Genomic DNA, 15454 nt, shown 5'->3' on the forward strand with positions numbered 1-15454 from the left:
TATGACACATTGTATTATAATATTACGAGTTTGGAATGAAAACACAAGTCACCTCATCATGGTTTCTGGTTGTTAGTTGTTGGGGGGAAAAACAGATTATCTTGTATCAAAGTGGAATTTTGTTCTATTTAGCATATTAAATGAAAAGGGGGGGAAAAAAAACACTCTCCAACAGTTTCACTTAATCGCTCCATTAAAGATAAATTGACGTTATTTATTGCTCCTTGAAGAAAGCTAACAGTCATGTGTAGTTTCTTAGACCATTTCGTGGTTCTCACTTCCTCCGATGGAGGATATACAAGTTGATTTTTTTTTTTTTCATTTGTGGATGAAGATATGACTGGGGGAATGGGGGGTGGTTAGCGGGAGGGGGGGGCAGGGGTTGGGCAATGCTCAAAGAGAAAGTGATCTGAAACTGGGATGAGATGTGGATCATTTTCAAAAGTCATTGGTGCTCGTATGTGGAATCGTGTGACAAAAGAATAGAGGAAGCTAGGAGAGTTGATCTGTTGAAACATAGATATATAATATTGTGGAAACACCTCAATGTAGACAGCAGAGAAACAAACAGGTGGCTTATTAAAACACCCCTCTCCCTGGGAAGCAAGTGTGTGTGTGAACATGCTCATGTACGTAGGCGTACAGGCATGCATAGACGATCGCGTGTATACATGAGTGACCATCAAGTGATAACAGCTATACCTGGGAAAGATACTTAACACCTGGGAGCACATAATGCGTGCACAGTTTGGGATAGAGACCATTCGGTGATCCAAATATTGGACGTGAGCCTTGCCGATGAGGCTAACCCACTACTTTGTGTTTGCCTCCATTTTTTTTATACATTTTTGTATGTAAACCTTAACTTGATCCTTGACCTTTTGAACCCAGCATTTAATAAGTTAATCTTTATATTACAGTCCATAAGTAAAACCAAGTTTGGTCAAAATCCCTTTAGCAGTTCACAAGTTATGGTGGTAGTAAAATCTGCTTTCAGCGAAAGGTCACATGACCTTTGACCCTTTGAATTCAAAATTGGATCATTCCATCTTCACATCATAACACACCTTTGTACCAAGTTTGTTAAAAATCCCTTAAGTGGTTCATGATTTATAATGGTAACAAAAATTGATCACGGACAGGCAGACAACTCAGAAACAATGGCTCCAGCGCCTTTGACGACGGAGGTGTAAAAGTGAATCAACCAAACATTAAAAGGTCTGATAGGTTAGTTAAGAGCTCACACTCACGTTTGAGGTGTTAAGGTAGGTTTGAATCTCGACCTCGCCAAAAACTGTCAACCTCGTATTTCGCATGTCGGTCATCGATTCATCAATGTACGTACCATCCAGCGGAAAGACAATAAACTGGGCGTCCCGTCTGTTCGAGCTGTTTTTTGGTGGACCTTAACGATCCCGCAGTGTCTTTGTCAGAAGAGGAGGCGAGTTATATCCGGCACCCTGAATAAATTTCAAATCGTCGAGTATGTTGCGACAGACTGGCAATCTGTTCAGGATCGGTTCTCATCTTGAAATGTTTCTTGACTTGGTGTGAACATCCCAAAGTTATACCAAGAGTGTGGGCCTCAATTGTTATGATTATTATGTTTAATCAACAACCAGGAGCAAAACAATAACCTGTGTGGCTAGTTGATGCAGGCTGGCCTGACTGGCCACCATTTTTAAACATCCATGCAGCAAGAGCCGAGAGCGGTCCCACCAAGGCAAGGGAAGACTCGGGTCCACAGTGGGGCGATTCAGGAGATCAAGGGCTTGTCCCACCAGCGTCCAAGCAGGTTCCCAGCATGGACCCCAAACAACACTCAGCAATGATAAATCCACTGTTCGGACCAACACAAAAAAAAAACAATTACACAACAAATACTGTTCAGTGTTAGATCTTAACAATATTTATTTATTTTTTTCACTGTCCAGTGTGACCAGCGAGACAAAGGGTTCCTTGGTTCAGAGAGAATTCCACCGATCCGTGAAGGCAATATATTTTGACAAGACGAGACATCAAAATTGAACAGTTTCATCATGACAGCAAGAAAGATTATTCAAATAAAGAAAACGTTTTTTATCTGCCAAAATAACCCAATAATTTCTAAAATAAATTAAATGCACTTCATTTGTTCCTGAACATGCATAATATTTATATACAAGCAGTGATATATGTGGGTTTGGGTGATTGTGTAAAATGGATATCTTGAAAAAAAAAATGGTTTTAAATATGTGGTTTAAAGAAAAATGTAAACTTTACATCGAACACGGCTGCATCATGGAGTAGAGTAGTACTCCATATGTAGGGATGGTGCAGGAAATATGGTCTCGACTGACCTGGACTGCACTGGACAAGAGTGGACTGGACTGCCTACCATTGTTTGGCCAACCAAAGATTATTGTTCAAAGGAATACCTGGGGAAATGAACTTATCTATCGAGTATAAGATGCAACCCGCACAACCGAACTCAAATATAACAAACAGTAAGACTTCGTGTGAAGCAATGACCAAGAAGACCAGACTGTCCATCCATCCATCCATCCATTAGGACCATACTGTGGGCAGAGCATTGGTGCTGCCAAAGCAATCTCCTTGGCTATTGGGCACAATACTGGATGGGTCGCCACTCCGACAAAGGATACCAGCAAGGTGGCACTCATTTTGCCGACCTCAAAAGGATGACAGGCAGAGTCAACCCCACCTGGTATTAATTCAACAGCTGAGTGGGATTTGAACTCAGGATCCTAGGATCCCAAGCCCACCAATCTAATCATTAAGCCAACACCAGGCATCACCAGACTGTGCTTGCTACCAATACCAAAACCTCACTGTGGACAGCCTTGGGGATCGAACCCACATCAGTGACTGTGGGTCATGCAACAAGGCTTTCTGTACCCACTCAACCACCAAGCCACTATGCAACAAGGCTTTCTGTACCCACTCAACTACCAAGCCACTATATACGGACGGCGCAACTTCCCTTCTGAGCCACAATGTCACCAAAAGGTCAGGTCACAGACCTTAGAGGTCTCATTCTCAGACGCTCTCCAGCTCCTGCAGGATGCATGCGTTGTTCCAGTAACCCCCTTCTGGTTCAACATACAGGCTTTCCACCATTCTCCACTCTTTTGTTCCTCTTTTCTCTTGTGTGTGAAACGGATCTCTGGAGATGGTTCAATTTCAATCTTCGCTGCAGGGCTCAAAGCAGGTGGTGCACCACCATCCTCCGCCCTACCTGCAATCCTTTCTGCACCCATTAACCCTACCTTACTCAAGCCTCTGACTTGCAAGGTTACTTTGTTTCCTCCCCTCTTGTCCTCATTTCTCTTGTCACCTACCCAACTCATCCACCAAGTTTTGTCATAACTCAACCACAACTTTTTTGAAATATCGTGTTGTATATCGTTTTTGGCACTCTCAATTGTGAAGAATGGCTTCAAGAATTACAAAAAAAAAAAATCATATCCGTATATCTGGATCCAGATCTTCACCACAATCGAATCAATTCATCCTTGTCACACATCCATCCTGTCTACCAAGTTTCATCCAAATTCGTCAATTACTTTGTGAGATATCCTGCTCAAAAACATAAAGACAGACAAACAGACAGACAAATGGGGGTGAAAACATAACCTGCATCCACCTCCGGTAGTCGAGGTTAAAAAAAAAAAAAACTCTGTGTGTAAGACAGGTTGGACAGGAGTGGTTTCATCGGGGTAGGAAAAAGCACGAGTAGACACGCTGACGCACGAGAATAAGGGACAGAGGTGCTGCAAAACACTGAAACCCTGGAGAGCATCATGGATTGCACTACCCCAGGAATACGGTTCCACAAGCTAAAGAAAAGTGGAACAAACAAGTGGAGGTGAACAGTATTAAAGTCTGGATTTTGGGAGTTTGTTGAGTCAGAGGTTTCTGGAAGAATGTCTGCATCCTGGAGGAAGTGGGGAGGATTGGTGGGCTGAAAAAACAAGAGGGAGGTAGAATATACAAGAGGCCATAAAAAAAAAAAACAACAGAAGAGGCCACAGGACTTTATGTTATTTGAGAGCAAAAGACCTTTGTACCTCACCGTAGTTGCAATAATGTTGAGAGCTTTAGATGCTACAAAACACAGGGGTAGATGTGATCCTGGGGCACCAACCCATCAGGGAGAGCAGTGCTCCATTGAACAAAGGACTTTCTCCTTTTAGGCTCGGAGAAGTTTAATTTTTTAGAAGAAATGACTTTGAACTACCTGACCACAATTGCCTTGCACAGGATTCAATGTACCAGGACCGGGAGGAAGGGATGAACCAGTGCATGAAAGGGGGTATTCTTTTGTGAAAGTATTCCAGGATGGTGTCAATATCAGACGCTGTGGAAATAGAGTTGCCTTTTTAAGAAGATCTCACAGAGCCAAGAAAACCGTGTGCACTCACAAAACCAAAAACCTGACGTTTGGCTTTTAAAACCTTCTATGACAAAAGAAAAAAAATGAGGCCTTTAATCAGTAACCTCAGTCTTTCAGCTCCTCTATAAGGTATGGACGTCCACCAGCATCAACACACACATGAAGCTTTGTCTCGACATGAGCATCATGGTACCAACGGCAATTTATGCCAGTGGGACATTGAAGAGGACAGTAAATGTGGCAAAGAGGCTGGACACCACATCAGCGGTTTCTCTGCAAGATCATGGGCATCACATGCAGAGACCATGTCACCAACGAGGATGTGCTGGTACAGATGGCAGGTCGCCCAACGACTACCTGAGGTGTGACCTGCTAGAGTTGCTAATTAATGAATTCCACCTGGTGGGAAAAGAAAGAGAGGGAGGCCAAAAAATATTTGGAAGAGCACTTTCAAAGAAGACTCAAAGAATGAGAGGGAAACCACCTGGAGCGGAGATAAAGAGCTGGTTTAGAAAAAAATCATGGGGGGGGGGCACGTGACACGAAAGTATGAAAGGCCATTTCCAGTTATTCCTTCTGCTTACAAGGTATATTCTTATGAGGAAGACAAAAAAGAATAACATGGATCATAAACTCACAGTGCAAGTCATAATATAATTTCAGGGGACACAAGTTCCTCTCCACACTGATGGACGCCCTGTGCTGAGACAGAGGGAGCGTTTGACGGTGCCAAGCACGAGGTGGGGCCTTAGGTTCGGCTGCAGCAAGTACTCCGGACCAGCTCCATTGGTTCATCTCCAGCAGGTGTTGTGGGTAATCACGGATACGCACTGCGGAAACGGAAGCAAAATAGATGGGGTGGGAAATGAAACAGGAGGAAATTTATGAACACACATCACGAGGAATTAAGTTATTGTTATAAATAATGGGATGCAGTTGACTTGGCACAATTTTCTTTACTTATCAAAACAAACTGAATATTAATATTTTTAAAGATGATCTGGTGAGTAGCTGTGCGCACCACATATTTCTGGAATATTGGAGTTTTGCTTTGAAGAGGTGACCTCATGGTTGAATAACGGCACAACAGTACACTTTGCCTTTCACGACAACGTTCCACACTCAAATCACTTTCTTATACAATGCTTTGCATCTATAATGATAAATATCAGTGTGTGTCAGTCCATCAGTCCATACACATGCTCGCTCAAAGCCGTCTAGCCTGGGTTTGAATCCCGACCCAGCTATATAAGCAAACTATTATCCCAGTGTTTTACAGGCAGGGTGATTCATCAATGTGTGTGACGTCTCTCGGATGGACATTCAGGTCAGGTCAGGTGTGGGAGCATGTGCCAGAACAGCACGACGCTGCGTCCACTTTCCGCCGGTACTCCAGGGGCATCCGTCTGGCCATCCCCCAGGCAGATGCCAGGCCCATCCCCATCTCCTTGAGATGATGGTCAACCTGTTGCAACCATGAGGCATGTGGTCGACCCACTGGCCTCCTCCACTCATGAGACTCCCTCGCTGAGAGAATCTGGTGAGCAGGATCAGAGTCAGGAAAACGAGCCACATGTCCATACAGCCGCAACTGACGCTCACGGACTATGCAGGTAACAAATCTCATCCGAGTCTCTCTCAGCAACCGCTTGTTGGACACAAAATCCGACCAGCGATAGCCAAGGATTCTCCGAAGAGACCTGGTACCAAAGGAATTAAGTCTCTGTCTCAGATCCTTGGTCAGAGTCCAAGTCTCGCACCCATAGAGCAAGACTGGAAGTACCAAGGACCTGAAGACTCGGACTTTCGTCCTCCCACACAGGTACCGGCAGCGCCACACCCCATGATACAGTGAATCCATGACTCCCCAGGCCCGACCCAGACGTCTATTGACCTCTGACTCGCAGCCAGCAGAGACATGAATATCACTGCCAAGGTAAGTGAATCTCTCCATGACCTCAACATCCTCACCACAAACAGACACAGACAGGACAGCAGCATCCAAGATGTCATTGAAAGCCTGGATCTTAGTTTTGACCCAAGAAACCCGTAATCCCAACGGCTCCGACTCCTCATTCAGCACCTCGAGGGCCCCCAAGAGGATGTCTAAAGTCTCCGCAAAGATGACTGCATCATCTGCAAAGTCAAGGTCCGAGATCTTGACATTCCCAAATGACGCACCGCAACTTGATCTCTCCGACATCCTCCCTAGAATCCAGTCCATACAAGTGCTGAAAAGTGTGGGGGCAAGTACACATCCCTGACGAACTCCAGTAACAACTGGACATAAGTCAGAGATGGTACCACCACACTTCACAGCACTCTCAGTACCAGAGTAGAGTTCAGACATCAGATCGATCAGTTTTGGTGGCACCCCACGAAGACCAATAATCCTCCAGAGGACATCCCGATTCACTGAATCGAACGCTTTACAGAGATCAACATAGGCTGCAAGCAGCCCCTGCCGAAACTCTCGTCTGCGTTCGGTGAGGACACGAAGTGCAAGGATACGGTCAATCGTTGACCTCTTTGGTGTAAAGCCTGATTGCTCTGGACGCTGGTGCTCAAGCAGATGGTGGCGAACCCTATCGAGAATTATCTGAGCAAAGACCTTGCCCGGCACTGAGAGCAGCGTCACCCCTCGGTAGTTGTTGCAGTCTTGGCGATCACCCTTCCCTTTCCAGAGAGGGACAACAAGGCCCCTCTTCCAGTCAGTTGGGATGATGCCTGTGTTCCAGGCAGAGCACAAAACTGCATGCAACGACATTCAGTTAGGCATCAAATGTGCAAGAATCCCACCTCCTCCACTCCTCCTCTGCACTCTCCACTCCCCCCTCTCTCCCACCACCCTCTCACCCATCTCCTTCACACCCCTATCCATCTCTCTCTCACATATATGTATATATATATATATATATATATATATATATATATATATATATATATATATATATATACACATATACACATATACACACATATACATAGACACACATATATATATATATATATATATATATATATATATATATATATACACACATATTTATGTATATATATATATATATATATATATATATATATATTAAAAAAAATATATATATATATATATATATATATACATATACATATACATATATACATATATATATATATATATATATATATATATATATATATATATATATAAATATATATCTCAGTCTCAGTCTCAGTCTCAGTCTCCCACCCCTCTCCCTCTCTCTCCCACCCCTCTCTCCCTCTCTCTCTCCCACCCCTCTCCCACTCTCTGACCCCTCCCCTCTTCCCTCCCTCCATATATCTCTCTCTCTCTCTCTCTCTCTCTCTCTCTCTCTCTCTCTCTCTCTCTCTCTCTCTCTCTCTCTCTCTCTCTCTCTCTCTCTCTCTCTCTCTCTCTCTCTCTCTCTCGACCCTCCCTCGCCCTACCATACTTCCACCCTACTCCATCTCAACGACCCCTCTCCCTCTGTCGAGGGGACTGCAGCATGTACGAATCAGATTCGGAGTGAGCCGACCGGAGGGATGCAAAGATCGCTGCATGTGTGAGCATGCATGCATGCATACATGCAGGTCGGCCTTTGCCAGGTAGATAGTGTGGGTTTTAAATGCTCCCACCCAGTCAACGATTGACCGTATCCTTGCTCTTCGGGTCCTCACCGAACGCAGACGAGAGTTTCGGCAGGGGCTGCTTGCAGCCTATGTTGATCTCTGTAAAGCGTTCGATTCAGTGAATCGGGATGTCCTCTGGAAGATTCTTGGTCTTCGTGGGGTGCCACCAAAACTGATCGATCTGATGTCTGAACTCTACTCTGGTACTGAGAGTGCTGTGAAATGTGGTGGTACCATCTCTGACTTATGTCCAGTTGTTACTGGAGTTCGTCAGGGGTGTGTACTCGCCCCCACACTTTTCAGCACCTGTATGGACTGGATTCTAGGGAGGATGTCGGAGAGATCGAGCTGCGGTGCATCGTTTGGGAATGTCAAGATCTCGGACCTTGATTTCGCAGATGATGAAGTCATCTTTGCGGAGACTTTAGATATCCTTTTGGGGGCCCTCGGGGTGCTGAAAGAGGAGTTGGAGCCGCTGGGATTACGGGTTTCTTGGGTCAAAACTAAGATCCAGGCTTTCAATGACATCTTGGATGCTGCTGTCCTGTCTGTGTCTGTTTGTGGTGAAGATGTTGAGGTCGTGGAGAGATTCACTTCCCTTGGCAGTGATATTCATGTCTCTGCTGGCTGTGAGTCAGAGGTCAATAGACGTCTGGGTCGGGCCTGGGGAGTCATGGATTCACTGGATCATGGGGTGTGGCGCTGCCGGTACCTGTGCGGGAGGACGAAAGTCCGAGTCTTCAGGTCCTTGGTGCTTCCAGTCTTGCTCTATGGATGCGAGACTTGGACTCTGACCAAGGATCTGAGACGGAGATTGAATTCCTTTGGTACCAGGTCTCTTGGGAGAATCCTTGGCTATCGCTGGTCGGATGTTGTGTCCAATGAGCAGTTGCTGAGAGAGACTCGGATGAGATTTGTTACCTGCATGGTCCGTGAGCGTCAGTTGCGGATGTATGGACGTGTGGCTCGTTTTCCTGACGCTGATCCTGCTCACCAGATTCTCTTAGCGAGGGAGTCTCGTGAGTGGAGGAGGCCAATGGGCCGACCACGTGCCTCATGGTTGCAGCAGGTTGACCGGCATCTCAAGGAGATGGGGATGGGCATGGAATCTGCCTGGGGGATGGCCAGACAGAGGCCCCTGGAGTACCGGTGGAAAATGGACACAGCGACGCGCTGTTCTGGCACATGCTCCCATACCTGACCTGACCCAGTTATATATGGAACAAGGCAGCGAAAAAGAAAATGTGGATGTTTGGGCAAATTTTATCGCCCTTCCCTTCCCCTCCCCTCACACTGCCTTCTCCTTCCCTTCCCCTCACACTGCCTGCCCTTCTCTTCCCCTCACACCACATTCTCTTCCTCTTACGCTGCCTTACCTCCCCTTGCCCTCATGCTACCTTCCCTTCCCATCACGCTACCTTCCTTCCACCTACCCTCATGCTTACCTCCTCACAAACCTCCTACCCTCTCCACCCCCATGGACATCTCCCGGGGGTCTCCGCATGCTGTATTAATGCGCTGTGTTAACCTACCCATTTCAGCCAAGCTTCAGTATTAACATTGAGAAAATTCCTGAGCATCCATGTTTCAAGTTCAAACAGACAGGAAGTTAGAGTTGTGGAAGAAGGCAAGCCATCAAGTTCAATCGACAAGTAGATCCGTTTATCACCAGCATAACAATGAAAATAAATATTAAAACTGCATAAACGGTACAAAGTGGATGCGAGTGAACAGAACATAACAGTGGACCAAGAACGCTCCCCCCACCCCCCAAAGATGACTGACTGATAGGTGAACATAATCTGTTAAGTACCCAGCAATGTGTATGGCGATTGTGTGATTGCATGATAAAGCATGTTCAACAATATCAAAACAAGATTGAAAATGAGGAAGTAATGTATTATGAGCAATGGTGTCAAAAGCAGCTAAGTGCATGAGCAAGGGTGCTGGAAGTGAGCACTTGCCATCCCCCTCCAACTTCCTCTCTCCCCGCACCCCACCTCACCACCCCGATATTTGAAACGGTAGACCAGATGTATGCTCCAATAATGATAAGGATACACTCCTTTACATACTTGCCCCCTTCCGTCCGCCCAAATCTGAAATGCTTTTGGTGTCCCTGTCCAGGAATATTAGAATTGTAGCTGATGCTTGGTCTGCCTCATGCCAACTCACATCTGTTTGATAGAGGTGGAAATCAGGGTCTACTGGGGTCTTTGGGGGGGGGGGGGTTGAGTAACTGTTTCTCCTGATCCAGGTGAGCTTCAGGATGCATGGTCCTATTTTTACACATGACCCTCAGCATGCTGGGACATTATTTGCTGAATTAACACATGGGCCACACCTTGCTATGTAACTTGATGTCCTTCATTTACTCAGATGTTTCCATTTTTTTTGTCCACTATTTGTACGTGTGTATGTGTATATATACATACAGGGTGTCCCAAAAGTCACCGAGGGATTTAGAAATATAATAACATTTGTTTTTTCAAATAATTTATGATTATTTTTATACCAAAAGAAAATTTACAAAATGGAGATAAATTTGCTTCATTTATGAAAAGCTAGTGCGTGCTCGTACGTGCGTGGCCGTACGTGCAAAAAAAAAAAAAAAAAAAAAAAAACTTTCAAACCGCGTACCAGAAACAACAACCACACAGGCCATTCCTTCTCTCTCGCGTGCCCGTACGTGCGTGGCCGTACGTGCAAAAAAACAAAAACAAAAAAAAAAACTTTCAAACAACCACACAGGCCGTTTCTTCGCTCTCGTAAATGACGACTGGATTGGGGCATTGTGTTTATCTATAAATGCGCAAAAGAAATCAAGAAATTATTAGAATACAAGAAGTCATCACTATCCGGAAGTCCGTACGTTGTAACCCGTAATGGGGAACGTGGCTGAGGATCTCTTCCCCAACGGCCACGCCTACGCAACGTGTCCTGTCATTGGTAACTAAATGGCGCCCTTTCCCCATCGGCCACGCCTACGCAGCAACGTGTCCTGTCATTGGTAACTAAATGGCGCCCTTTCCCCATCGGCCACGCCTACGCAGCAACGTGTCCTGTCATTGGTAACTAAATGGCGCCCTTTCCCCATCGGCCACGCCTACGCAGCAACGTGTCCTGTCATTGGTAACTAAATGGCGCCCTTTCCCCATCGGCCACGCCTACGCAGCAACGTGTCCTGTCATTGGTTTGGTAAATAAATGGCCATAACTTGGGAACCACTTGTCCAATTAATAGTGTAGTATAGTGGCCGAGAATGAGACAAATGAGTCGACCCCTACCGGTGGTATAACAAGCTGAAACCGGTCTCATTTGAACCGTATTGATGCCGAGGTTTTCGAAAACTGAGGTTGTAGTTGTTGAAATTCTGCACAACATAGTGAATTAACCCCTTGAGTGTGGGAACAAAAGAAAAAATGGCCGTTTTCAATAATTCATTATTTACTTCAATAAGCATAAAATACATGTAGAATGGTTGATTATTTCAGGGTATTTCTATGTATTGGACACGTTTTAAGATATTTCAGGGGGTTTTAGGCCCCTAAGGGGGTTAAGGACTCACAAAATACCCCCAATTTTGGCAGTTTTTGTGCAATTTTAGCAAAAACTTGTACGTTTTCTCTTATTAAATGCCCAATACATGTTTTAAAAGTGCCAAATTTGATTATTTTTTTTATCAGGCAGGGTGTCTCATTAAAGAATATGTCAGTTAAACTATGATAGAATGTTCACAACCAGGTAAATTAACCCTTTCTCTGACATGTGCGCAGTTCGAGTGAAAATTCTCATTTTTCTAAAATCGGCATCTTTTATGCAAAAATGAACTGTTAACATGGAAAACTATGGAAAATATCAGGGTTACTATTAGAAATTGATATTATGCAAGGTATTTCATGGACTTTTATGCTGCCAAGGGGTAAAAGACCACTAATTTGGCATTTTTTAACGATTTCAGGCCAAACTTATTACATTGTAATTTTCGATGGTATTTCATACGTTTTGAGATAGTCTGTGCAGTTTGTCATGAGCAGGGGATTAAAAGGAACCCAAAATACCCCCTCCCCCCCCCACATGTAGCATATGTACTGTAAATAAATACAATTAATAAAGATAATGACAGTTGGAATTTTCTCCTATGATGATATTATAGGTGGCATTGCTGCTGCTGATCTTTTGTTTTCGGCATCATGACACCTGTGTCTCCGTCATGCATGGCTCAAACATGTCAAATCTTCTTCTCAACTTCAAGACACTGACCTCAAGAAGAGGATGATCACTCATTGTATTGGTCAAATTAGGCCTATTGAACAGGTAGGATCTTCAAAAGAAAACCAAAGATGTACTCATAGTACAAGATCAGAGGATTAATGAAACTATGTGCTGTATGTGATGGTGTTGGCCCTATGTGTATGTGTAAACAATGTGTTGTGCATGGTATTAGGATGGCCATGGAATGCCACATATATGAAAAGTGGAAGTGCTCTGCATGCTCAGTGGCTATAAATCCTTAGTGTTGGCTCCCTTCATTAAGTGAATGTTGTGTGAGGATAGCTGGCATCTTTAATTGAGTACAGATTAGGCTCCACACCCAGTATACTGACCCTTATTCATAGGCCTAATTCTCCGTGGTGATTCACCGCTATGGCATCTCTAGCTGAAATTTAATACCCTTCTCTTGCAGGGAATCAAGATGGATCTGATTGGAGAACCCCTTGAGAAGAGAAGACGTCTGATTGAAAATTGTGTAATATGTGAACAGACTTTAGATGAGAAGTCAGTGGACAATCCATTCATAAGAAATCCAACACTTGACGGAGTAAAAGCTGTTCTTCGAGCTGCGGAAATACGTCAGGACAATGTGCATGACAGGTTGCTCAAGATCAAAGATGGCATTTTAAACCAGACTGTTACCGTTCGATACCATAAGAAATGTAGGGCATTTTATACAACCGCAAGTAATCTCAAGTATGTACAAAATGAACTTGTTACTGCGAATGATACGGCTGATAATGCTGGTGACATGGTTGAGAGTGGTCCATCCCGAATCCGGCGCACAGACACTTCCACGTTTGACATAAGAACTGATTGTTTCATCTGTGAGAAATCATACAGAAGAGCAGAAAGGTTATCAGAAATCGCCACTGGCACTGGAGCTTCAACTCGTAACCGTGTCATTGCAGCATCTTTGGAAAGACTCGATGACAAGACTCACATGCGACTGTTGTCATATCCAGAGATGAGGTACCAGAATTGCTTCTAAACATCACCACCGGCCAAATGGCATCTCAAGAAGTTGAGAATTCTTTGAAGTGTATTCCAGAAAAAGGAAAAGCGGCCTATGACATGAGGACCAATGACATGAGGACTTCGTCAAAGAAAGAATTGGGACCAAACATTCTCAGAGTTTCTGGGACCCGTTGAAGAAAGAAACTGTTGACATTTTCAGATCTGAAGAAGGCACTCATCAATGACAAGGACCGGAAGCTGATCATTGATACTGAGGTGTTGTTCAGGCAGCTATTGACTGTCTCACAGAGTCGTAATGTCGATTTGAGGAAGGTACTTTGTTTCGAACTGGGCGCCGTGCCACCAGAACTCTTCCATGAAGATGGGTCGATGAGGAAAACTGCAAAAGCTGACCTTACCAAGAAGCTTGAGGCAAATTGTGCGGACATTCTATCAGAGCTGCCACAAATCTCGGCAGTACCTGAACCCACATCATCCGCAGACATAATATAATTGATGGGATGGCTATGATTCAGAGTTTGGATGAAAAGCACTTCACAACATTCCAAGATTTAGCTACAATAGTTCAGAAACGACTATTACGACTTTTCAGGAATCCTTCATTGGATATCAGTAGCATTACAGTAATCTTTGACCGCTCTGACATCGAGACATCAATCAAATCATCTGAAAGGCAGCGGAGGGGTGCCAACAACATGGTACTAACATACCAGATTCAAGGAGGCAGACAGGTTCCTAACTACCGCCAGTTTCTGAAAAGTGGAGGCAACAAGTCCAGCCTAGCAAACTTCATCTCTCAACATATATTGGACAATTACAAACAATTACCAAACGAGAAATCAATTATTCTGGCCGGTGGTTTCGGTGATGGCAAGCTGGTGAAAGAAGTACCACCACTCGGAGTCTCATCCATTGACTCTCTTCAGAGTACACAGGAGGAAGCGGATACTAGGATAATCCTCCATGCCGTCAGTCTCTCACGTGACCATTCAAGGGTCATTGTTCGCTGTGATGACACGGATGTCCTGGTACTGTTGATCTACGATTCTAGTGGAAAACAGCTGACTGACAAGGTATACATGTACGCTGGGCATTCTGAAAAGGAGAGATACATTCCAGTCCATGAGATGGTTACTCAGTTAGGAGCGACTGTTTGTGAGTGTCTCCCTGCCATACACGCTATCACTGGGTGTGACACCACATGTTCTTTCAACAGAATTGGGAAGCGAACAGCTTATTCTACACTGATCAAGAATGCACAAACATTGTCAGATATAGACACTTGTGTTTCATTGTCACGGAAATTTGTGCTTCTGATGTACGGCAAAAAAGGCAAAGACTTTGATTCATTGAATGATCTACGTTTCCATTTGGCCACGACCACAGACAAGCCAGCATCTATGCTTCCCCCAACCGAGGATGCATTCAAGCAGCACATCCTACGGGCCAAGTATCAAACCAAGATTTGGTGTGACAGCCTTGTTGCTAACCCACCGTTGATATCACCAGTTGGTCATGGCTGGTCCGCTTGTGAAGGTGGTGGAATTACCCAGACTATGTATACTCAAGATTCCGCTCCAGCTGAGGTTCGAGACTTGACACACCTCTACTGCACTGACAAAAACTGTGAAAACGGGAGGATGTGCCCTTGTGTCCTTGCAGGACGAGAGTGAATTGACATATGTCGCTGCACTGACTGCAACAATCACAGCAATGTCGTACAACAGAGATAGACACTGTTTTCGATATTTAGATGCGTGGCCAGCTGATTTCAGATGTGATCAGTATTGAAAGATGCATGAGTGGGTTTCACTGTGCAACAATATAAACATATTGAATAGATTTTCTCAAAGGTGTGAATCTTTTTATCAGGGTTCAACTGCAATTTCATTCATGAGACAATCTGACTGGTTCATCAAATCAGACTTGGGACTGTTATAACATGTAATGACAATATCATGCGAAAAAAGAGGCAATTGTGGCATAAAATTAGTTTAAAAAAAATGCCGATTTGGAGGTATCCCGGGGGTCTTTTACCCCTTGGCAGCATAAAAGTCCATGAAATACCTTGCAAAATATCAATTTCTAATAGTAACCCTGATATTTTCCATAGCTTTCCATGTTAACAGTTCATTTTTGCATAAAAGATGCCGATTTTAGAAAAATAAGAATTTT

At 44.3% G+C, this 15454-nt stretch overlaps 1 protein-coding gene across 2 annotated transcripts in view; it reads right to left on the minus strand.

Annotated features, from left to right (window-relative positions):
* The window catches only part of BLTP2 (bridge-like lipid transfer protein family member 2), a 187576-nt gene that overhangs the window by 77080 nt on the left and 95042 nt on the right, over positions 1-15454 (minus strand). For both annotated transcript variants that reach the window (XM_085863924.1, XM_085863923.1), the window contains exons 19-20: positions 5035-5226; positions 1638-1840 (exon numbers count right to left, since the gene is read on the minus strand). In XM_085863924.1, coding sequence (XP_085720050.1) covers positions 1638-1840; positions 5035-5226 — 395 coding nt within the window. The remainder of the gene's footprint in view (positions 1-1637; positions 1841-5034; positions 5227-15454) is intronic.

The sequence above is a fragment of the Eptatretus burgeri genome, chromosome 18 (assembly GCF_056783735.1).
Source record: "Eptatretus burgeri isolate ZD-2024b chromosome 18, Ebu_testis_v1, whole genome shotgun sequence".
In the NCBI taxonomy this organism is placed as follows: domain Eukaryota; kingdom Metazoa; phylum Chordata; class Myxini; order Myxiniformes; family Myxinidae; genus Eptatretus; species Eptatretus burgeri.